General features: G+C 56.1%; 1 protein-coding gene across 50 annotated transcripts in view; it reads left to right on the top strand.

Annotated features, from left to right (window-relative positions):
* The window catches only part of CELF4 (CUGBP Elav-like family member 4), a 296,737-nt gene that overhangs the window by 261,692 nt on the left and 10,224 nt on the right, over positions 1-24,821 (top strand). For 5 of the 50 annotated variants that reach the window (XM_065890270.1, XM_065890247.1, XM_065890239.1 and 2 more), the window contains exons 4-11: positions 5,942-6,067; positions 6,497-6,576; positions 7,006-7,149; positions 8,036-8,183; positions 9,962-10,111; positions 13,872-13,937; positions 15,505-15,588; positions 20,635-20,718. In XM_065890270.1, coding sequence (XP_065746342.1) covers positions 5,942-6,067; positions 6,497-6,576; positions 7,006-7,149; positions 8,036-8,183; positions 9,962-10,111; positions 13,872-13,937; positions 15,505-15,588; positions 20,635-20,718 — 882 coding nt within the window. Of the gene's footprint in view, positions 1-5,938; positions 6,068-6,496; positions 6,577-7,005; positions 7,150-8,035; positions 8,184-9,961; positions 10,112-13,871; positions 13,938-15,504; positions 15,589-20,634; positions 20,779-24,821 lie in introns of all 50 variants that reach the window. The other 45 variants (XM_065890240.1, XM_065890245.1, XM_065890237.1 and 42 more) reach the window with 23 other exon arrangements.

Genomic DNA, 24,821 nt, shown 5'->3' on the forward strand with positions numbered 1-24,821 from the left:
GAGGAGCTGGAGGAAGCATGAGATTCTGGCAACTAGACCCCTCTGCCTTTTCATCTGCACGTAAATCTTCCTGGAGGTGTCCCCCAATGCTAATAGGTTGGGAAACTGAAACTCAGAATTAGATTGAGGTTCTGGGAAAATGAAGAATACTCCCGAGGTCAGAGGACTGGGAGATGTGTGTGTGTTGGTGGGGGTTACGGCCGGCAAGAGGGAGTTGGGAAAGCAAAGTCCAGCTCCCCCTGAACCCCCAGGCAGGGACCACTTGGGAGCAAGTGAAAAGAACAGCCAAAAAGGGCCCTCCCATCTCTCAGCCTTTGCTTAAATCCTGTTATGGGTCTGGAGTCCCTGACCCTGACACCAGGCCACCTCCTCCTGGAAGCCTTCAGAGTGTTGCCACTGCCCCCTTCCCCAGCTGGCCCCTACAGACCTGCAGTCCAGAGATATTGCCTGGCTCAATAGTCCAGAGCCTCATGGGGGTCTCCGTGGCAGAGGCTCTGGGGCCAAAGACTGGATTCTCCAGGGATCTGAGAGCCAAGCACCGCCCCCCCCACACACACACACTTGCCCAAAGAGGAAAACCAGAAGGGCCCCCAAGACTCATCTCAGACTCTCTGATCAGCCGAGTCCCAGGCACACAGTAAGTGCTCAGTCAATGCTTGCTGCAGGAGTGACCAGAGGCGGGATGCCAGGGGCTCTGTTCCATTCCCTCCTCAGGTGGTTGTAAACACGTGCACCTGACAGAACTTGGTACTTTTCCCATCCGTTATTTTATTGGCTTCCCCCTCCCACAGCTCCTGGGGAGGGGGAGGAAGATAAACTGTGCCACTCCCCCCGCAGTGAGAGCAGGACATCTGGGCACAGAGAGCTGAGTTGCCCGCTCTGCTTCAGGAAGGGCCGGGACTAGTGCCAACCTTCTGGGGTGTCACACCCCTGCCTCCTGGAACCCCAGGTGCTCCCTCAGCCCTGCAGACACAGGTACTCACAGCTTAAAAGAGCAGGAAGGCAGCAGCAACGGGGTCAGGATTAGGAATTCAAGAGACTCCAAGAACCCGGGTTTAGTCCCGGCCCCAGCTGCCCCGACCTCCTCATCTAAAATAGGTGGCAGCCTTGGTGTTTTCCAGGGTCCAGCCCAGCTCTGCCATTCTGCCGCCTTGTTACTGCTGGCGAGGGCACACCAGCTCTGGGGGCCACTCTGTCGCAGCCCTGTGGGCCTTTGTCTTGTTCTGGAACTTGTTTATTGTGGACGGCCTCTGTCCCCATCCGGAAGTCAGCTCCAGTGAGCTGACTCACCTCTCGTTTCCTGCTGTAGAAGCAGAGTATGGAACAGTGTCTGGCACAGAGAAGTTGCTCAGCAATCCGTTGTTGAATCACTGCGGGAGCATGAGCCCCTTGATCGGCCCCTGGGCCAGGAGGAGCCCATGTGAAAACCCAAGGGCAGGGGAGATTTGGGGTATTTGCCCATCACCCAGCAGGTCAAAGCTTTCCTCTGCCAGCCACTGGGCTCAGCCCAGGAAGTCAGAAGTTGAGCTTAACGGAGCCGCCTGCCTGCCCTAATCTGGGCTCCGTCAAGAGGCAGATACTGGGCTGCAGACCAGCCTCCCGCATCTCTGAGGGAGACTGCTCCCATGCGGTCTCAGCGACCTCCCACTCAGGGAAGTCTTCAGCCCATTTTCCCCCTGACCCTGAGGTCTGTCCTGGCTTCATCTCCCATCAAGGTGGCCTGCGTGGCCCAGTCCCAGCAATACCCGCCCGAACATCTCCTCAGAGGAGCAGCGACAGCCCCACAGCCCTAAAACGGGCTCAGGCTGAGGGTTCATGGGGGGCAGTGAGAGCATCATAGCCCCACCATCAGCCAGGGACCCTGCGTCACTCAGGCAGGAGGGCTGGGGGCAGGGACTGCTCAGCATGTCCCAGGAAATCGGGTTCTGTGTCCATGATGGAGCGGGTGGGAAGTGGCTGGGGAAATGGAGTCATTCTCTGAGACTCTCACTAGGATGGTATAAGATCCAAGACACCAGCCAAATGGTGTCACTGGTCATCTGACACAGCTTGGGGACAGAGCCTTGGGAAAGTGGCCGGGGGAAGGAGGGCATGGGGGGTGGGGACACAAGGAGAGGTTGTCCATCTCAGCTGAGCAGACACAGCCTGAGTCCAGTCCAACTTGTCGCTTCGTGTGCTCCTCCCCCAGATGTGGATCCTCTGGCCTCTCCCTCTCTGTGACCTCTGTCCCCTCCAGTCAGGGCAGGGAGCTCCATTTCCTCTTCCTCCTGGATAGAGAACCCCAGGTCATGGTCATCGCTGTTGCTGTTACTGCTGGCCAGGCTCTGTCCTGCAGCATCTCCTGGGAGCCTATTGTCCACCACATGAGGAGGGCTGAGTTATTCCCATTTTAGAGACCGGAAAACCTGAGGGGGTGAACAGGTATGCAGCTGGAAGGCAGCAGAGCTGGGGTGTGAGCCAGTGGGCCTGGGCCGAAGGAGGAGATCCACCCTCACACTGAGTCCTTCCACTCCCTGGTCCGAAAGACAAGCCTTAGAATCACTCATCCTGTACCAAAGCCAATTGGAAATAAAGAGCATCCTAGAAACAAATAAACCTTTGTGTTGGGTGGGGTCAATCCAGATCACCTGGAGGAAGTGAGTCTGGAGCCAGGTTTATTTGGTTTCTGGCAGCCTTCCAGAAAGGTAAGGCTAGTTGTAGTTTCCCTGGGGAAGTCCGGACAGGCAGGAAGAGCGGGAGCCTGGCCCCCTCCACATTGGGAAAGTCCTCAAACAAGAAGGGCCTAGAACGGAGAACTGAGAATTGGCAGTAAGGGGTGATTTCAGGGAGTGGAAGAAGGAATTAGAACAAACAAACAAACAAACAAACAAAAAAACCCTGGCAAAAGGGAAGTGGCTGGATAGAAAGGCACGTGGGGATGAATTTTAATGTAATCAGAAAGCTGTCATAATGAAACGAGAGGAATATATTCAGACGTCAGGAGAGAGGCAGGAGCTGCTGTTCCAGCATCTAAATCAGGCTTGGTGCAGGACCGGCCTTCTCTTCCTTTCCTAGTTCCTTCCTGGGAGGAGATGTTTGAGCAGGAGGGTCAGGGATGAGCAGGGGGCAGGTTTTCACTTCTTTGTCTTCCTGGAAATCCCATTTAACTGGAGCCTTTGAAAGGCGCTGGGGGAGGGGAAGCACCTGGCCGACCTGGGGAGCAGAATTTCAAGGCTCTACTGAAGGCTTCAAAACTCGATTCACTTCATGTAAATGCTGCTGTGCTTCTGGGAGTTAAACTTAAGCCCTCGGCCATCTCGCCTCTGTCTCTGCCCTCTCCTACTGCCTGGCTCTTCTCTCTGCTTTTTTTTTTTTTTTTTTTTTTGCGGTACTCGGGCCTCTCACTGCTGCGGCCCCTCCCGTTGCGGAGCACAGGCTCCGGACGCACAGACCCAGCGGCAATGGCTCACGGGCCCAGCCGCTCCGCGGCATGTGGGATCTTCCCGGACCGGGCACGAACCCGCGTCCCCTGCATCGGCAGGCGGACTCTCAACCACTGCGCCACCAGAGAATCCCTCTCTCTGCTCTTTGTTTCCAGTTCTTTTTCCTCTGTCTCCGCCATTTCCCCTCCCTTTCTGCTTCGAAGCTCATCTCCTCCTGTCCTTCCTCAGGAGGAAGTTTCACCCCTTCCACTCCCTCTGTCTTCCTTCTGCTTGCTCTCCCAGTCTCTGCTTCCCCCAGCCCAGAACTTGGATTTGGGGATGCCTGGAGATGGGGCAGGGGCGTGCCCAGCCCTGCCAGCGCCTGAGCCGCCAGGTGGAGCGCCCAGGCTAGGGAAGGCTCCGGGCCCAGAGCTTTGGCTGAAGCCCACCCATGTTGGAGGTCCAGGCTGGCATGCCCTGACGCAACATTGGTCATAGGAACTGACAATGATACCCTGTGGGTATGGAAGGGGCACCTCATCGCTGAGAGCTTGCCCAGTGCTGAGTGCTGCAGGCTGGGGGTACCAGCAGGGCGGTGGTCAGGCCTTCCTGAGGAGGACTCTGCGGTGGCTTGTGAAGCAGGGCAGGGCCTGGAGGTTTCCTCCACTTCGCTCCAGACCTCTGGTCAGCCCCTCATCTCTATGTGAACTCTCCTGGCCGTGTGAGTGACGGGGGTGCTCTGGTGCAGGCGGCACCAACCACCCGGAATCAAGAAGGACATGGTCCTGGAGTGCCCTTGCATTCTGTGGAAACCATGAACACATGGCCATCTGCAATTTTGGGGTGGGTATTTCTGCAGTCTTGGCTGTGTGTGTCAGCTATTGAAGAGTCAACAAGCATCTAGAGGGTGTCTGCCACCATGGGGACCCTGTTCCAGCCGCTATGGCTGCCTAACAACTTAACCCCAAACGGAGTGGTATAAAACAACCATTTATTATGCTCATGGATTCTGTGGGTCAGGAATTCAGACAGGGCACAGCTTGGAGGGACTGTCTCTGCCCCAGGATGTCTGGGCCTCAGCTGGAAGACTCACAGGCTGGGGCCTGGAATCATCTCAGGACTCATTCACTCCATGTCTGGTGGCTGATGCTGGCCGTCAGCTGGAGGCCTGGGTTCCTTTCCGTGTGGACTCCCGGTATGAGCTAGTTGGGGGTCCTTCACAGCATGGTGGCTGGCTTCCACAGAGCAACCATCCCCAACAGAGAGAGCTGAGAGTGGAAGCTGATCCTTTTTTATGACCGAGCCTGTGAAGGCAGCTCGTGTCACTTCTGCCATTCTTTATCGGTTAGAGCAGTCACAGCCCCGCCCAGATTCAAGGGGAGGCAACTTAGACCTCACCTCCCTGGGAGGAGTGAAAGTCACACTGCAGTAAGAGCTTGTGGGATGGGAAATCTTTTTGCAGTCACAAGCTACTACAAATCCACACAGCCTAACGTGATCCCTGTCACCCTAAGCACACATCTGAGTGTTGTCAACAAACCATTTGGTACTCAACACAAGCGTCGGGGGAGGCTGCTGAGGGAGCCCAGTCTTCAGAAACAGGCCCTCCAAAGTGCCCAGGGCTGAATTTCGCAGCATGAATAGGAAGGGGCAAGAGGAGGGAGCACCAGATGGAGGTAAGAACATGTGAGGCAGAAAGGAGGTGTGCTCCTGGGACTGGCATAGGGCATTTATTCATTCATTCCATAGCTCAGTCCTGCGGGCCTACTATGTGCCTGCTACCACTGCTCCAGCTGAGGCCTGGCCTCTTGCCTCAGGGAGCATAGATTGAGGGGTAGGGAGCTAGACAGAAACCCACTACTCAGGCAAAGCAGTAAATACTTGTCCTTTGAATTTTGGGCCATGGGAAGGGCTGAGACAGAGAATAAAGAAGTGGAAGGAGGGGCTTTGATGAGAAAGCAAGATTTAAACTGAGACCTAGCATTAGAAGATTCAACTTTGTGATGTGGAGGACACTCCAGGCAGAGAGAACAGCGTATGCAAAGGCCCTGTGGCAGACTTGCCAGTTGTAAATTAATTTTGGCATCTGGGGGTGAAAGTGGCTGAGGAAGACAGTTTGTGTCTAAGAGGAGGGAGTAAGAGAACGTAGGGCTGCCCATACGACCTGTGTGCCGGTGCCGGCCAGTGGCCCTGCCCCTCAGTGTGAGGTCTGCTCTCTACGCAGGAAGGGGCAGAGTCGCTGCAATCCTGCCCCCCGCTTAGACCCAACCCCTCCTACCTCCCCTCCCTCCTGGCCTTGTCCTCCTCTCCCCCAACCCCCTCACCCCGCGTCCTTCCTCCCTTTCTAGCGGTGCCCCACCCGCCTCCCTCTCTTTGTTTTCCCTCCCCCTCCTGCTGTGCGCCCCCTTCCCGCCCCCTACCCAGCTCCTACCCTTCCCCTCCGTAACCCTTCCACCTCCGGCCGTGCCCTACACCAGGGCCCGACCCCGCGCAGCCGGACCCCCGGCCCGGGTAAGCATCTCCTAATTTTGTTCCAGAAGATAGAAAACTCTTTGTGGGCATGCTCAACAAGCAGCAGTCTGAGGACGATGTGCGCCGCCTCTTCGAGGCCTTCGGGAACATCGAGGAGTGTACCATCCTGCGCGGGCCAGACGGCAACAGCAAGGGTGCGTGGGGGCGGGACGGGGAGTGGGTGGGGCGAGTGGGTGGGCGGGGCGAGGCCGCGGGTCTCCTGCCAGCCTGACGGCAGAGTCCCGAGCCGTCTGGGACTGGCCCCGTTGGGCAAGTGGGGTAAGGCCGCTTGGAAGGGGCGAGGCGCTTGGGCCTGCGGGGATGGAAAGGCCGCGATGCAAGTCGCGGGGGACGGGGCCACTTAAGGGTCCTTGGAAGACTCTGGCCGGTCCCGGTCTTTCTCTGCCTCCTTGAGTGGCTCTGAGTTTGTCGGTTCTCTCTCATTCTTTCTGTGTCTCACTCTGCTTTCTTCTGGGAGGCGCCCTCTCCCCTCGGCCCCTCCCGTGCCCCGTCTTTCAGTCCTCCGCTTCTCTGACCTTCCTCTGGGCCCTGGCGCCGTGGCTCAGCCTCTCCCGTCTCCCCAGGGTGCGCCTTTGTGAAGTACTCCTCCCACGCCGAGGCGCAAGCCGCCATCAACGCTCTGCACGGCAGCCAGACCATGCCGGTGAGTGCGGCCGCCCCTGGGGAGTTGGGAGGGGGGAGGGAACGGGGCAATGAGGGACAGAGACATCCCGGCCACCCCACGCATCCGCAGGGCCCCGACAGCCCTCGCGCGCTAGGCCACAGGATGCCAAACGCTTGCGGTGCTCACAGCCTCCCCACGAGACCAGAAGGCACTGCCAGTATCTGCACTTCTAAGACAAGGACATTGAGGCCCAGAGATGTTAAGGAAGTGGCCCAAGGTCACCCAGATAGAAAAAGCCTGAGGTGGGGGTGGGGGGTTAAGACTCCAGACCCCTGGACGGAGGGTTGGTGCTTGTCACCGTGCCACCTACCCCGCCCCATAGCACCCCGTGGAGAGGACTGGGTGGGCCCGGGCCAGGGAGCAGAGGCAGTTAGGGCTGGTGGGCCTCACGCACAGTCCTGGCTGCAGGGAGCCTCATCCAGTCTGGTGGTCAAGTTCGCCGACACCGACAAGGAGCGCACAATGCGGCGAATGCAGCAGATGGCCGGCCAAATGGGCATGTTCAACCCCATGGCCATCCCGTTCGGGGCCTATGGCGCCTACGCACAGGCAGTAAGTGAGGGCACAGCAGGGCGGGGCTGGGGGCGGCAGTTCTTCGCAAATCCTAGGAAGCACTGACTGGAACAGGGAGAGAAGTTCAGTGTCCTGCTGACACCACACCACCCCCGCCACCGATCATGGAAGGGTGTCCTCAGGCCTTCTGGTTACTCCTGGCCGGGGTCCTTTGAGGTGCCCCAAGCCCTCATCCCCTACACCTCCTCTGTAATCCCCTCAGGCCTCAGCTCAGGCCCCGGCCCATCAACTTCTTTCTTCTACACTGGGGCAGGCTCTGCCAGCATCCCCCCTCAGCTGCCTCTCAGACCTGTAGCCCCACATGGGTAGCACTAAGGTAGGCCAGGGTTCTGCTTCTAAAAATGCAAGCTCCCCTCACTTGTTCAGCAGGGTCCAAACTTGGCCACTTTCAGCAACCTCCCCCATCCCCACTCAGCTCCGTGAGAACCTTGGGATGCCTGAGGTTTTACTTGTGATTCTCCTGTAGCTTCTACCCTACAGACTCCAAGTTAGGACCATTTTGAACAGACACCCGTTCCAACTTAGTTCTACAGAGGCTCATCCAACACATCTCTAGAGCTTTGGATGTCACATCTCCGTGAACGACAGGACTGACTAGTGCCCATGGAGCCGGTCCCCTTCCCCCACCTTCTACAACTTTAGAGTGCCGAGGACCTTACTATTACTTTTGAGCATAGTTTTCTCCTGGGGGGCGGGAGGGGGGTGGTCTCTAACAGCCACTGAGAGCTAGGGTAGGTATGGGGAAGGCATCAGGGCTCCCTGGGGTTCAGGGCCTGGGGGGCTGGTCTCTGGGAGCTGAACCCTCTGGTGGGGAGGGTCGCCCCCCCGGAAGCGCGTGATATTTTTTGCACTCCCTCTGCCCCAGCTGATGCAGCAGCAAGCGGCACTAATGGCGTCAGTCGCACAGGGTGGTTACCTGAACCCCATGGCTGCCTTCGCCGCTGCCCAGATGCAGCAGATGGCGGCCCTCAACATGAATGGCCTGGCGGCCGCACCCATGACCCCAACCTCAGGTAAGTGGGCAGGTACCAACACAGGGCCTGGCCTGGCAGGAAAGCAGCTGGACCCACATCGGTACCTTCTGTCTGGCCAGTGTTGGCTACCAATGGACCATCCTGGGTCAAGAGCACATAGCGTCTGGGCCCAATGCAGGCCTTATCCTTGGGCAGTGTGTCTCAAAGGTGTTCTCGTTCCTGAGGACCCATGGGAAGATGGGATGTGGACCCCTGATGTCTGTGATATGATTTCAGAGTGGTGAGAATTTCACTTACATTGTTTAGCCATATCAGGAAGCAATTCATGTTGATCTCTGGTATAGATATCTGGAAAGAAATTGACATGAACACATCTCCCTTTGAGGTTTGAAAGGGAAAGAGCCCTGCCCATCCTGTGACCCCTGGCCCAAGCACAGAAGGAACCCCAGTTTTTCATTTCCCTTTAACCCAACCTAGATTCACTGACTTTTTCCAAAACAGCTTCACAACAAGCAAGAGAGAACTGTAAGAGTTACTAAAGGACAGAGGGGTTGGAAACAGCTCCGCTTACAAAGCATGTGTTTAATTGGATCCTGGCTCTTACCCAGTTCAATGATTCTCAACCAGGGCAATTTTGCCCCTCCCTCCCAAGTATCTGGCAATGTCCTGGACATTTTTGGTTGTCACAACTGAAGATGGGCGGTGCTACTGTAATCTTGTAGGTAGAGACCAGGGATGTTGCTAAACATCCTACGATGCACAGGACAGGTCCCCACAAGGAAATGTGTGGCTACAATGCCAGTAGTTTCAAGGTTAAGAATCCCTGTCTAGCCCTGAGGGCTGAGTTCTCATTCACCAAGTTTCCTTCGCTGTCTGCACTCAGGCCATAGCAGCAGCCTTCCTGACATCCAGGAGCTATTCCTTTCCCAGCTAAAAGCTATAAAAGACTGTGCCATCTCTAGCCCCAACTTGAACACCACCCCGAAGCTCTGATCCCCAATCTAGGGACACTCCTGATGGCCTTAGGTCCTTATCCACAGAGAGACCCTGCTTCCTACATGAAGAAGAAGGCCTTTCCAGCCTCTGGGGCCTCAGTACAATCACCATGCCATCCACACCTTGGTTTCCATCCACCTGGTGTAGGGAGAGCACAACATGTTGTCATCTGACCCCAGCTTTACCCCTGCCACAATGAGCATTACCACTGTCCTAAAAGGAGGAGGCCAGGCTGTCTACTTTTTGTGGGAATAGGGCTGAGTCTGGACTCTGCAAAGGCCTTTCTCCCTCAATGCAAGGGAACGCCACAGTTAAGACCTCCTCCACCTGAGTATCAAGACTCCCTCATAGGGAGGCAAATCAGCCCCTCAGTGATCCAATTAAGATAGCAGAGAGCAGAGCCATAGCTTAGAAACCCCTTGGTGGCTAGACAAAGACCAGTCCATCCTGACTTAACTGGGGTGAGCACGAATCACTGAAAAAGACTAAAGGAAGACCAACTGCGGTCAAAGTCAAGGGCACTTAGAGGTCTATGTGCTGCTGGTCCAAGGTCAAGCAGTCAGTGGTAAGAGAAGTCTTTGGGGGTAGGTGAGACTTGGACTCTGCTTTGAAGTATAGATATAGTTGGGATAAGTAGAGTCATTACATATAGGGAGATGATAACCCAAGGCCTGATTCACAGATAGGATTGAGTTGACATGTGAGGTCCAAGCCTATCCCCAGGTCCTTGGAGCCAGCAGGGTGGAGCTCCATGGGTTGGCCTTCATCACCTTTGTTCTGTTTGCCTCCCCTTCTCCACCCATCTTCACCTCTGGAACCAGGTGGCAGCACCCCTCCGGGCATCACTGCACCAGCCGTGCCTAGCATCCCGTCCCCCATTGGGGTGAACGGCTTCACTGGCCTCCCCCCACAGGCCAATGGGCAACCTGCTGCAGAAGCTGTGTTTGCCAATGGCATTCACCCCTACCCAGGTAAGAACATCTGGTAGCCCTTCCTTCCCCATGCAACACACTCCTCATCCTTTCCGTCCATGCCCTTGCTGTTATAACAGGGAATGTGTGGCTCCCTGCCCTCTGTTCCTTGGTGAAACCTCAAATGTGATCAGGGAAAGCCAGCCTCCTGCCTTCCTTCAGGGAGCTCCTGATGGACGAGAAGACATATCCCTGGGGGTTTGTCAGTCTGTTGGGTGAGAAGAAACCCCATTCCTGGGGCTCCCTCAAGGGAAAGGAGAATAGATGAGTTGTCCAGCTCATCTAGAGAGAGACTAATAGCTGCAAATCACTTGAGAGTGAATTTGACCCAAAAGAAGTGAGGGGATAGAAGCTAAAAGAATAATCATATTTAGTATTAAATAGGAAAAGCCTCTTTTGGGAAGGAAGTGGAGGTATATAGATTGGCAATCTGACTAGTACATACCAGCTCGGTCCCTTGGTGCATACGAAACCGCAGTCAGAACTTTGGACAGAGGACCAGAACTTTGGACAGTTCCTGGGTCCTACCTTCATGAATTCTGGCACACAAGAAGATCCAGGAGGCCTGTTCCTGATTAACTTTGTTCCCCTAAAATTTAGCAGTTCTCCTGTGGTAAGAGTGTCCAGTTGACTTTAAGCAGCGCATCTCCCTGGTCTTGAGGACTGGAGCTGGGAAGCTGGGCCCAAAGCCCTAGAGTAGACTGGCAAGAGGCAGCGTAATAGCAATGAGGAGAATGCTGTCCTTGCTGGAGGGCAGGTGATGAGGTCACAGAGTCCCCATAAGTACTAGTAAGTGCCCAGTCTATGAAAGGTGAAAGGGGGGTGGCCCAGAAGGAGGGAAGGACATGGGCCTATCTCCTGGGAGGTCAAAATCCAGTCGGGAACATAATATGCGTCAACAGACTAATGAGGCAATAAGGCAGTGTAGACTTCGGTCAAGAGTGAGCGTTCTCTGATCGGAGATGCCTAAGGATTCCAATGAAGGGAGAGTTCTTTCATTCTGTAGGCTGAGGACGCCCAACAGAGCCTCCTGAGGAGGCGCTCAGATCAAACGTTAAGTACGCATGAGCAAGGAGCACACGGCTATGGAGGGGCTGTCCTGGCAGGGGCAGGGTGGGTAAGGAGGTTGGCCCAACTAGGGCAGAGGAGATCAGCCTTGGGGGGCAAAGTAGTGCTTCCCACTCTGGTCGCCCATCAGAATCTACTGTGTGGCTTTGTAAGACCACGGAAGCCCAGAGCTTCTGATTTCACTGTCTGGAGTGAGGCCCAGGCATCCATAGAATATAAAAGTTGTACCGGCAGCAGAGTACAAGCTGAGTGTGCCAGAGAGAAATAGAGGAGAACTTCCTGACTTTGAACTTGGAGTTGTTCATGATCCCATCTCAGTGCTTTTCCCACAACTCACCCCTCACTGCATAGCGAACAGACCAGAGAAGCCTAGAGAATGAAGTGACAGGGCCTGGAGGGGGATCTGGAGTGTTGTTTAATGGTGAAGGCTCCAGGCTGGGAGGGGCTTGGCAAGCTGGAGGTGGGAGAGAGCCCCCCTATCTCAGGTTCTTGGGCTCCTCCTCACTCAGGCTCATGGGCTGGGAGATACAGTCCCCAGCACATCTGGGTGGTTTCACCACCCCCTCCCTCGCCTGCCCACAAGCCCATCTGGGTCTCTGGATTTTGACAAACCTGGTCCTTCCCCACCCCTACCAGCATCTGTGAGCTATTTCCCTCGCGGAATTTGGAAATGTTTCTCTCCCCCATTTGTAACAATCTGTCACGTCCCATAAACAGTCCCCTGCCAGAGCAGGAGGGAGGGATGGAGGGAAGGGAAGGAAAAAAGTAGTACGTTAAAAAAATGAATTTCCCATCTTTAAATGCAGAGTTTGGAGCTGCTGTAACGAGCGAGATCCTTCAAAGTGCTCATTCTTTGGCAGTTACTAATGAGGTCGTTAAGCAGATGAGTAGAGAGGGGTCTCAGAAATGCTTTCCTCCACGTCCTAGCCCCAGGTAGCATCTCTGCTCTCCCCTTTACTCATCAGGATCGTGCTGGAAGCACACAGTGTGGCTTTTACTGCCACAAAACGCCCCTGAAGGGGTGGCTCTCACAAATGGTAGGGACTGGTTATTTCTCGCCCATGCCACGGTATTTGCTGAGCACTTGCTACGATCCTGGCACTGTGCTGGGGGAGCTGCCATAGAAGTCGTGCAGGTTATATTTTGCACAGGGCACCAAAACTCTGCCCAGAGAAGAGACATCTTTTTTCTAATTGGCATAAAGGCATTCTGTGGCTGAGCAGCTGGGTAGCCCAAGAGGACAAGCAAGAAGTGGCTGTCCCTCCAGGGAGCTCAGGCTGGCGGGAGAGTCAGGCGGAGGGAGCAGTAGGCCACCTGCCGAACACCGCCACTACTGCTACCTCACCACTGGGAGCTCCAGTGTCCACCGTGGGGGAAATCGAGGGATAGGGTTTTGTCCTGGGCAACCCCAGGCGGGAAGGAGCCCGCATCCTTACCCATCTTCAGCTCCCCACTCTGGGCAGTGCCCTCCTGGGCCCAGCTCACCTGCTACCATCCACATGATCTCTAAGGACCTCTGCCCCAGGACTTTCCCTTGTCCCCCAGAGACCCAGGAGCTATTGTTCTAGTGTAATGTTACTGAGAGGTTCAGCGAAGAGAGCTCAGAAGGGAAGTTTGGGGATTCTTCTTGGTCTGCAGGCCCCAAAGCCTGGCACTGCCGTTTAGCTTCGCTGGCCTGGGTCACCAGGCCGATAAGCCTGGATGGTTTCCTTTCTGCCTCCCTGTGTTCACCAGCTTGCCTCAAATGTACTGAGGCTGGATCTGTCCCCATCCATCTCCCTGGGCCCCCAAGGCCGGCCCACTCCCACTTCAGTCATCACTGCCCTTGATCACCAAAGGCAGTGCCCACCATTGGTCCATGCTGCAGCCAGGCTTTTGCCCACCACATCTGCAGACACAACAAAGGCAACAGAAGTGAACCAAGAAGTCCAGCTTCTCTGGGTTGCTTGCCAAAGTATCAGCCCAAGGGCCCCCGCGCACTGGGCAGTAGATGTCCCACTCGTGAGATCAGGTGTTAGAAGGTCCTTGGTCTTCTTGTTCTTTGGTGTCTGTGGGCACCGTGGTGCAGATCTATTTGTGTGGTCAGTTCTACTAAGGGCATGCCCAGGAATGAAAGACCTCTGTGCCTCGTGCAAACTCCCTAAGAATTTGGGAGGGGGTCCCTCTATTTGAGTAGGCATGGGTGGCCCAGGAAGAATGGCAGGATGAGGCCTCCATGCCCTTTCTTTTGCCTAGCTGGGCTCTGCCCCTGAGTCCTGCTAGGGATAAGTGAGGAGGAAACCACCCTCCTGATAGCCTCTAGCACCCTTGCCCGCTTTCCCACAGCCCTTCTTCAGGGCCAGGTCCCTCAGGTGTCTCCCCACCAAGTCCCTCATGGTCAAGCCCTTCTCTGGTGTCTCCTTCCCTGCCCTTCTCAGCCTTCTGCATGAACCACACCTCTCACCCCCGACCCAAGCCAGCGGCAGCCTGCATCCCCCAGCCAGGGGAAACAGCTTTCCACCCTACCAAGGGCCCCAGGCTGAGGAAAGAGGAACCCCCATTCAGGGTTCCTGCCTCAGATGCCCTGCCCCGGGACAGAGACCACAGGGGCTGGGGAGGCAGTGCAGCTACAGCCTCATCTCCAGGGGTGTGGTGGGAGAGGAGCTGGTTTGGGTAGGCATCGCTGACCTCTGCCCCCTTGGCTCCCCTGCAGCGCAGAGCCCCACCGCCGCGGACCCCCTGCAGCAGGCCTACGCCGGAGTGCAGCAGTATGCAGGTCGTTAGTATCCACGCGTCCCCACGGTGGTCCCCCGGCTGTATGCACTTCCCCATGCCTGGGCACCAGTGCCCCCTACCCAGCCAGGCCTGGGCCTAGCACTGTGAGGGAGGGGGGAGCAGGGCAGGACTGGCCAGGAGCTGTGGTAGAAGGAGGGAGTGTTATACTGACAGAGACCGCCCCCCCCAACCCCGCCGGGCTCCCTCCCCCTCTGCAGGTGCCCCTTGGCCTTCAGGCAGAGCTTACCTAACCCTAACCCAACACGGCAGTGGTGGGTGGTCCGAACATGCGATGAGTTGGTGAGCCAGGCTAAGCTTTAACCTTGCTGTGAAGTGACTCATCTTTGAGGCCAGATTTCCCTCCTCCGTGGTGCTGCCAGGGCTGGCTTGTCCAGGAGCACCAAGCCTCCCAGCAGCACTGGGGTGAGGCCGGAGCTAGGTGTCACTGGCTCAGAAAGCACCGATGCCTGGGTTTGAGGGAAGGGAAGCAGTTTCCATCCCCACCCCCCCCTCACCAGCCATACACAGGCAACAGGAGTGGGGCCCGAGCAAGGAGGACAGGGAACAAGGGAGAATAGGCAGCCAGAGGTAGAAAAGAGGAGAGGCGAGCAGATGGCCTTGGGTCACTGAATCAGGGAAGGTGATGAGCTACCGTAGGAAGCCCAAGGCCAGCTGTCAGCCATGCTTCTCTCCCTCCCCCGGGGCTCGGCAACACACAACACACACATACACACACACACACACACCACAGTCATCCCCGCCCAGCCAGTGTCCTGCTGTCTGGCCTGGTCAGGGTCCCTCCTTGCTGTGTTTAGGAGCCAGCAATGTCTCCCCTGAGGGTGATGGAGCTTCCTGGCACCATGGGGACCTGGATAAAGTGGGCTTCTCACATCTGGAGTCCAGGGGAAGCTCTTGCCTTCACCTGCTGAGCCCCCCTGAGCCCCTTTGGGAGCCAGGCCAGGCTGAGGAAGGGGCTAGCCACTCCTGTCCCACCTCTGACCCTTTCCAGTTGAATATAGAAAGCGTCAGATTTGTTCAGCTCAGCCCTCTGCCCCTGGGGAACCACCCACTGGCAGGATCCCAGAGGCCAAGCTCACACCTAGGGGGGCTCCCGTCTCCCACACAGGCGCCATCTGAGCGAGATTGAGGGTATGTGGCCGGAGTCAGTCGTGGCTCATAGAAGGGGGAAACCTTGTGGGTTCCAGGTGGTGTGGGGCGATCCTCTCCAGGGCATTCTGATGTTTTTGATTATCCGTTCTTGTGGATTATCCACACGTGGGTTGTCCATTGCAGATTAAACTCACCTCCCCCATGCGCACACCAGCGTGCGCGTGCACACACACACACACACACACACACACCAGGGCACATACACGTCTTCTGGTCTTCCCTTTGCCGCTTCTCCTTCATTACTGCTGAAAACTGGCTTTATCTTAAAAATGCATTTTTTCGCCGGTCTGCTTTTACTGCTCAACACTGAAATTTCTCTCTTTCTTCCTGCCTCTCACCCTGTCCCTCTCCGTGTCACTGTCACCGTCTCTTGCTCCTGCCTCTTCTCTTTGGCCCTCCAGCAGCCGCCTACCCTGCTGCCTATGGTCAGATAAGCCAGGCCTTTCCTCAGCCACCTCCAATGATCCCCCAGCAACAGAGAGAAGGTGAGTCTGCCAGTGGGGCTCCTTCGCCTCTTCCCCACTTCTCTCCCCAGAGAGGCTGCTCGCCCGGGCCTCTGGCAGGGGTGTTCCGTTGGCAAGGTGACCACATCTGCGTTGTGTTGAGGGTGAGAGGAGCTGCGGGACGGTGAGAGGCAGCGCTCTCCAGTCCAAGCGCGGAGGTGCACTGTCACGGACAGCTCTGTAAACCCAGGTGGTGGGAGGTCATGACGGTGGGGTCCCGGAGCAGGCAGGGTCCAAGAATCTCCCCTCCCTCGATGGGCAGCATTTGTCCAGTGGCAATGAAGGGGAGAAATATGAACGGTCATGGCTGGGGTGGTAGGTGGGAGTGGGGATACCAGTTCATCAGGGACAGAGGTTGTACTTTCCAGGTGAGAAGGAGAGTCAGCTGGAGCTCCCAGGGCAGGACTCCGTGGGCAGGTGAGGGGATGGGGTGCCCCAGTGTAGGCCTAGTGAAAGAAGGGGATCCTGGAAAGCCACATCTGGAGGCCCTGGTATGAACAGGGCAGCAAGGCCCGTGGGCCTCGGGAGGCTGGAACCTCGTAAAGAATCTGAGTCCTCCCATTCCAGAGTCCGGAGCCCCGCAGGAGCTGGATAACAAATCCACGCTCAGGGATGCAGGGATGCTCACGGAGCTCGGTTTGATGGGGTCCTGTCTCTCTACCCCGTGAAAAGGGTCGGCCTGCCAGTGAGACCACCACACCTGCCCACGTAGCCCACGTGGCCAGAGGGTTCCAGTGGTTTCCATATCGCTGGCTCGTAGCCCCTGCGGCAGACTCTCCCAGAGCTGTGGGATGCGAGCTAGTCCTGGAAAGGACCCGGGGGTCTGCTGGTCCAAAGCCCTGTGGTCAGACAGGCCCCGAACAGGCCCCAGAGCCTGGATGGTTGAAAGGCTGGTTTTTGAAGCAAACCCTTCTGGGTCTGACTCCCAGCTCAGCCCCTCGTCTATAATCTCAGCCTCCGTGTCCTCACCTGTAAAGTGATGATCATTCCCTAGAGGGGTGTGAGGATCAGACTAGCTCAAGTCTGCCTTCCAGACTCCAGCAGTCGCCTGCGGGTTTCTCACCATGCACACAGCCCTCCCCTCACCAGTTTGTCACCCTCTCCAAAGCTGTACGTGAGGCATTATCTTAGTTCACACGCACCAGGCAGCTCCCGAGACCTGTGTCATCGCCTCCCTGGGCCCATGAGGATGAAGCTGCCGGAACCCAGAGGGTGCACGGTGAGGGCCCCTGCTCACTCCTGCAGCCACGCTGCAGCTCCAAGTCACGCCTGGGCCCATTGGTGAAGTGTGGGTGGACGATGGCCCATCAGCCTGCCTCTGCCAGATGGTCCCCTCACTGGGCTGTGGCCTTGGAGCCTGTCCTGCCCCCGCCCTCCTTCCAGCATTGATGCCTTCCAGCACCACATCTGTCAGGTCAGGGCCACAAGCAGTGGGTCCAAGAGTCCAGCATTGCCTGTCCCAGGCCCAGAGCAGAGAGCTGTGCCCAGTGGCCCTTACTGCTTTTGTCACCCCACTGGCTTCAGGCTGACCTGCCCTCACCTCGTAGTGAGTGCCCTGTATCACTCTGGCCTGTGGCTCAGAGGTCTCTAAACCCTGCTACACACACACACACACACACACACACACACACACACACACACACACACACACACACACACACACACAGCTGCAGGTCATTGCTGCTCTGACCAACACATACGACAGCCCCTACCACTGGCCTTAAACACAATCCCCACCACCTGCTTCCTGCCCCACCCCCTACCTCATACTTTGTACCAACCCGTGAGTCTAGCTCTGAACTCTTTCACATACCTTCTCTCCATCTCCGAGCAGCTTCAGCTACCCCCACCCCTGTGCCCTGCTCTCTAGAGCAGACCCTGTGTGGCCAGTCCCCACTCCAGCCTCCCATCGGGCGGGAGGATCTCCCACTGTTGTCTCCATCCTCCCTGACTTCGGTGCGCTGTGCGAGCAGGCCATGGGAAGCAGTGAGATGTGAACCTAGATCCCTATAGAAGCACGCTGCATATAAGGGCGAGCTCATGGTGCTGGAAGTGGGGTCCTCGGGGCAATCTGTGGGGTCCTGAAGGATGAGGACTCCCCTCCAGCACGTAGAGATGGGGAGACGGGCGTTTGAGGCTGGGAGAACAGCAGGAGCAAAGGCATGGGTGCTGCAAAGTCTGCGGTGAGCATGGAAATGGGGTGGAGACAGGCTGAGAGTGGGTTGGAGCCAGACCAAAGCCATGTGCAGTATCGCATGAGGCACGAACAAGAAGGCTGTGTTCCTCCAGCCGTGCCAGTAGTTAGCCTCTTTCCACCGTGGTCACCTCCCCTTGTGTCATGCCATTGAAATACCAGGACACACTGGTTGCCGGGCAGGACCCTCCTTCCAGCTCCCTTGTCTTTGAGCTGAGCCTGAAAACAGATGCCTGAAGGCCCTGAGGCTGTCTGCCCACAGACCAGCCCAGGTTACTGTACCAGGGGCTGCAGTGTGGTCCAGGGCCGTCACTTTCTGTCTCTGGAGCTTCGTTTCACCATTTGTCAGGAGGCTGGTTTGGACCACATTGATCTCCAAAGTCCTGTGGTTATGCCATCTGGATGCTCTGTAATCCGGGAATTAGGGTTCCGGGGTAGCTCCAGTAGGACACTGTTGAGGGGGGAGGGGCAGGGGGCTGGGAGAGCCGTCCCTGTGGGACTCAGCCACACACCATACTGATGGGACCGAGCCCAGAGGTTCTACGCTCGAAGGCTCCTTGTCTCTTTAAGGAGAACAGAAATAAAGTCCACACAAAGCAGCTTGCAGAACTTGAACTTGTAGGGAGGGCCCCAAGTTCAAGGCGGGTGTCAGCGTAGGTTGGAGGGGTGGGGGAAGTCTGGAAGAGTTGGGATGGGAGAGGAAGGGAGGCCCGTGCTGTGGGAGGGGAGTAGGAGGACCGGGGGCGGGGGGTTGGGGGGGGAAGGCAAGTGCCCCTGCCCCTAGAGAGCACCCCCTTCTGGCTGGAGAGAAAGCTTCCCAGACCTACCCGAGAAACAGCCTCAGACTGCAGAATTATGGGCTATGGACTCAGGGAGCCCCAGGAAGGGAGACGGTGTGGGGAGGATCTGGGTGGGACCCTGGAGGAGGTGTGGATTAGATGAGGCCTTCAAGCTGGTTCCTGCTGCAAGGGGACTCACATCTAGCTGGGGACCATCAAGGGACACATTCACAGAGTGTGAACCAGTGAGAACCTGCCATGGTTGGAGGGGAGGGGGTGGGGGCAGGGCCACCAGAGCTTGGGGAATCCTGCCCTGGGACCCCTGGCAGTGGGTGAAGGAGCTCGCTTGCGCCGGTTCTGAAAGCGCCGTCAGCTGGCAGAGCCAGCAGTCCAGGGAGGGGAAGCCGGAGGCCGGGGACGGGCAGATGGTGCAGGGCAGGGACCGGGGCCGAGGAGGTCATTGGTTCAGAGGGAGGCTTTGGTGGTCAGAGGACTCTGAGCTACCAGCTGTGAACCTCAAGGGGGTGCAGATAGATGGAGGAAGGAAGTTAGGAGAGCGGGAGGGGAAAGGAGAGGAAGAAAGGGGCGGAGAGATTCCAGAGCTGATGATTTGCTCCAGAACCAGGTGATCTGGCAGCCTCACGCGTCCCAGAGAACCAGGGTGCTGGCTGTGAAAGCCACACAGCAGCCCACATCGGTGCCTTACAGTCTTCACTCTTAAGCTCCTGCCTAGTTTCTACCAGCCTCTGATCAGCACCTCGTTCTTATCCAGCTCTTAGCAAGTGCAGCTGTTTCCTCTGCACGTCCTCCATAGGCTGGAAACAAACATTGGAATGTCCACACTTTAGAAGATTAAGTTATCTGTGGCGTGCTCTATTTTAGATGGCAGGAAAAAAACGAAGGAGCTTGGAGAGATTTCCCATTCAGAGTTAAAACTGAGCATTTTGGTCATTTAAAAAGAAACGTGAATCTTCAGAGCTATCTGCAAATTTCAGAAATCCAAAGACCTCAGCGGGGTTCAGGGTTTCTGGGGCACTGAGATGAATGATAGGTAGGTAGAGAGAGAGGAGGGCACAGACTATGGAGGCAGACAGCCTGGGTCTGGGTTCATATCCTGGCTCCACTGCCTACTAGCTATGTGACTTGGCAGGTGACTTAACCTCTCTGGCCTCAGTTTTCTCTTCTGTGAAGTGGGAATGACAACAGCCTCAGGGCTGCTGTAAGGATTAAGTGAATTAACATCCACGTAAAGTGTGTAGAGCAGCCTGGCATGTAATTCATGCTACAGAAGTGGCAGGGCTGTTACTGCTGTAACGAAACGGGAAGACTTTTACAGCATAAGGCTCGTGGTACCCTGGCTTGTGGGTATCCCATCACGGAGCCTTGCAGTGAAGCCCCTTCTGCTCACCTAGCTTGCTGGAGGAGGTGGGGTCAATCTTGGTTTCGACCTCCAAGATCAGGGCTGACTTTAAGGTTCGGGGTAGCAGAGGGTAGGGCCGTTGGGGACCAGATGGGAAGCAGGGGCTGCTGGCCACGAGGAGGATGGGGATTCCAGGCCCCAGAGTCCTGCCTCTGGGGGCTGAAGCGAGGCTTCCAGAGGCCCCAGCACCACAGGCATGGCTGCCGCCAGGGCAGCTCCCTCTGACGTCCCCTGAGCAGGGTCCCAGCAGGTCTCCCTACCCCTGCCTCTTCTCAGCATCTCCCCTCCATGACTGATCAGGCCTTGGCACGTTCACCCCATTCACTGGTTGACTCCACCCCTGGAGCCCTAGAGTTGCCAGGCACCCTGTTATGGACCCATTTTGCAGAAAAGGTCACTGAGGCGCAGAGAAGTTCTGTGACTTGCCCAAGGGCAGAGCGGAGACCAGAGTTCAGACCCGGGGCTCAGCAGCCCCCCGCTTTCCGTGGCCACTTTTGGATCTTGAATGAGACTCCCCCTCCTAACCTCGCCCCCACCCCTCCCTGCTGCCGCTGCCTAACTCGCTCACCTCTCCTCTGTCTCTCTCTTCCCCCACCCCGCCATCCCTCCTCCCCCGCCCCCCCCCCTCACCGCAGGGCCCGAGGGCTGTAACCTGTTCATCTACCATCTGCCCCAGGAGTTTGGGGACGCTGAGCTGATGCAGATGTTCCTCCCTTTCGGTAATGTCATCTCCTCGAAAGTGTTTGTGGATCGGGCGACTAACCAAAGTAAATGCTTTGGTGGGTAAAGATAACAAACCAGCTTCACCTAGGACAGGGTGGTGCTCGCACCAATTTACCGGTGGCCAACTGCTTTTAACCTGCTCCTTCACATCGGCCCCACCCCCCAAGTGCTCCCTGTGCCCAGCCTACAGCCTCCACCTCTCACCCCTCTTCTCTCTTCTGTTCTTTTGGCTTCTTGGCTTTCTCTGCCCACCCCCCCACCCCATCCAGCCCCCCTACCCCCTGTCCCAGTCCAAGAGATAGTCTCTCCTCCCAGGCAAAAAGTTCCATTCCCACCGACTGAGAAGGGGAAGGGACCCACCTTGGGCAGGGGTGGAAGGGCAGGGAGCAGAGCCTGGCGACACCCATTCTCCCAGCGCCCCTCTCCTCTCAAGGCCACAGTGGCCCCGGGGTAAAAGCCAGGCATGATCCTTGGGGTGGGAGGTCCGCCCAGCCGAGGCCCCTACCCCCGCCGGCCCCTTGGCCTCCTCTGTCCATCTCTCTGTCCTGCCCCTGCCCCCGTTCTCTGTCTACCCTGCTCTTTGCTCCCCTCCTGCCATCCAATGAACCCTCCTCCCCCTACCCACCCCCTCAGGCCAGGAGAGCCAAATTGTTGAGGAATCAGGAAGAGGAAACTGGTTCCTGCCCTCAGGAAGCCTCAGGTCTGAGCTTAGATGAAAATCACATCTGTTCAACAGCAGTGAAATCTGCGAGGCACCAAGTAATGGAGGAAGGAGAAAGGCAGGTGGATGTAAAGAGACAGAAAGGAAGGGGAGGAAATTCCAGGCAGGGGGAATGGAATGGATGAGGGCATGGGGGCTGGGATGAGAAGAGTCAAAGGTCAGTGAATGAGGAAGCAGGAGGCTTTGGGGAGAAAGGAGGGTTCAGGGGAGACCAGCTGTGAGGGTGGGCCTGTGCTGGGGAGGGTTTCAACCATTCAGGTGAAGACGCTTCATGTGGTGTGGTAGGTAGTGGAAGATGGTGGGAGTAACAGGATGAAGTACTCCTGGTAAATTCTCCTGGGCAGGGTGTTAGATAGGAGACGAAGGACTTGGGAGGATCTAGGAGTATGGTTGTCATATAAAACACAGGATGCCCGGTTAAATCAGAATTTCGGATGAACAATGGATACATTTTTAGCATACGTATATCCCAAATATTACGTGTGATACGTCCCATGCAATATTGGGGATATACTTATACTAAAAAAGTAATTCATTGTTTATCTGAAATTCCAATTCAACTGGGCATCCCGAGTTTCAGTTTGCTTCCAACCTCCTGGAAACCCACCTCATCCCCACACCTCTCCTCTCCACTCCTCCTTAGCCCCTCTCCCACCTCTTCTGCCTCCATGGGAGCTTCTTTCTGGGACAAGACCCACTCATGATTCCCCAAGGATTGAGGAGTCCAGTCCCCAGAGCTGAGTCAGCCAGAAGCTCAGACTCTCCAGGCTGACCCCCAGATTCTGGGGCTGTGAGGACAGAATAAGATCCTGCTTTGGCCAGGGAACCTGGGTCCCCCCTTGGGAGTAGGGAAGGGGAGAAGGTACAAAAATGCAGAAGCACCAGGAAGAACATGTTAAGGAGACTGCAGTTTGGAGACCAGCTTTCCAGGACCAGGAGGGGCTTCAGGGTGGAAAGCATGTTCCCCAAGGCAGTCAAGATCTTTGCACATTGTCCTTTCCCCTCTGACAGCTGCCACTGAAAATCTGTGGCATATCAGTGGCACAGAGTTGCCCCTGCAGCTCATTTCTCTGGGGGATGGGAAAACAAGGCAAAAGGAAAAGACCAGGTGGCACCCCTCCACTGTTTGGTGTTTCTTCTGACGAATTACATTATGTATGTAAAAACGACAAACTGGAGATCAGCTGCCTTTGCTCTCTAAGTAAGCCTCAGATGTTCCATAAATCAGAAGAAAACTGTGAAGAGCCCAGAACATGCTGGGCCCCGGGGCGTCAGCCCCGGACTACCCTTGCCATTAGCTCCTTCAAGTCCTCCAGCAAAGGCTCTCGCCCTGCTGCTTCTGGGAGTCCATGCCCACCTACCTCTACTCTGGCTCTTTCCTCTCTTCCTGAACAAACGGCTAGCGCTGAACATCCACTGGCCTTGAGAAAGGACAGGCTCCCGCCAAGCTGGCTGGCCCAGTGGCTCCTCCTTCAGCCTCTTGGGTTCCCTCCCTCGCTCTGGCAGCCGAGCCTGTGCAGCTCTCCCCAGCACGCACTCATGGGCAAGTTTACTCTCTGGGCCTCAGTGTCCTTATTTGTGGAATGGGGATTTCAGCAGTCAGCTCTCAGCAGTGCTGTGAAGGTCATACGAGATGGTCCATGTGAGGGACCTGGCCAGAGCGGACCTCAGGAGGTGCTAGGGTCCCCTTTGTTCCCCAAAGGAAGGGCCATTTTTCTGCACACGTGGTCCTCTGTTAAAGTGAACTCCTTAAAGGCCCCGCGTGCTCTTTATAAGCATAAACAGAATCTTTCAGAGGCCGTCGTGAACATATGTGTAGCACAGATGGTTTCTGCATTGGAAGACGGGCTGGAGGGCCACCAGGAGGGCATCCTACCTGCACAGCCTCCCACGGTCTGGAAGGCAGAAACCTTCTCGGGAGTGGGAAGAATGGGGCAGGGGGTTCTGGGAGAAGGGACACAGCCCTGGAAACCGTGAACATGGGAGATGGTGCCTAGAGCCTTGCCGAGGGGGGGCCAGCAGGGGAGATGCTCCTTGCCCTGACTGCTAGCCAGTTAACAAAACTAGTTCAGGAGGAAAAGTTCCTTGAGCCCGGAATCCTTCCCAACCCCCAGGCTTCCAGAAACTCAACCCGAAGGCTGGGCTTCCTCCCTCCTCCAGGACCCTCTCTCTCCCTTTACACCTCCACCCTAGACAGCATCTCCGGCCGTTTTTATCTTTCTCCCATCTCTTCGCCACTTTGCTCGTATTTGCTGTTTTGTGGGGGGAACGGCCACCCACAGTTCAGCTATCTTGTCCCAGGAGGAAGAGAGGCGTTTAGTTTGCCCACCCTCTTTAATCCGGGGGAGAGCAGTATAACAGATGCACCATTCACGCATTTGAAAACTGCTCTGCTGACAGCTCGATTTAGTCATCAGTCAGAGAAGTTGGTGGGGAAGGGATGGGCCAGGAGGGCATGAGAGGGGGAGGTGGAAAGATGACTCACATTGATTTCCAACTACGGATAATCAGAAATCTTTCCTATGTGTTTTCGCCCATAGATTAATACATAATACATAGATGTTGGTTATGTTGCCCTGGGCCCATCTCTGACCAATCTCATCCGAGCTCACATGCTACCACTCTTGAGTGCACTCACATGCGTGTACACACACCCCTCCCCCATCTTTGATGGCGCATGGCCTCCAGAGAAAATGCACACAAATGCAGGAAGGAGAAAGAGAAAAGAGGCCGGTGGAGGCAGTGTCTGGGGTGGAGGTAAAAGGGCCACCACACAGGGAGAGTAAGGGAGGGGTCACAGGCAGGCCCAAGGTACCACAGACAATTAACCGAGAAAACAGCTCTCTACATCAACGGAGTCTGTACACCTATCCCTTATATATCTAATGGCCGTTTGGAGATGAGCACCCCAAATGAAGTGCATTTGCAGGATGGCCTGGGAACTTCGCCAAGCTTAGTTTCATATATTTTGCAGGATCTAAGCCCATTTTACAGGAGAAAAGGCCTTTAAAGTCAAATAAATTCCAGGAAATACTAGGTTAAACAAAGACATAAAGAAGAGAGAAGTTGGGGTGGTAGAGGGATGTTTTTATTTGTTAATGTGCCATGAACTGTCCCAGAGGGGCCTGGCTGTAAATTTGCTTGACCACCGAAGGCCCTTTCTCAGGGAGCACCTTTTAGGGCCATTTTTGGGAAATGCTGATGTAGTGTAGTCTATAAGGAGATGCATTCGAAGTTCCAAAAGGTGACTTCTAAATCAGCTTTGGGAACCTAATCCATTCCCACCTGGGAACTGCTTGTTTCAGAAGGTGACTGGGAGCCATGGATGGTTCTATGTCCTGTCCTGGGATATTGGGAGGAGTGAACACGTGAAAAGCA

This window comes from Phocoena phocoena, chromosome 13, assembly GCF_963924675.1.
Source record: "Phocoena phocoena chromosome 13, mPhoPho1.1, whole genome shotgun sequence".
NCBI lineage: Eukaryota > Metazoa > Chordata > Mammalia > Artiodactyla > Phocoenidae > Phocoena > Phocoena phocoena.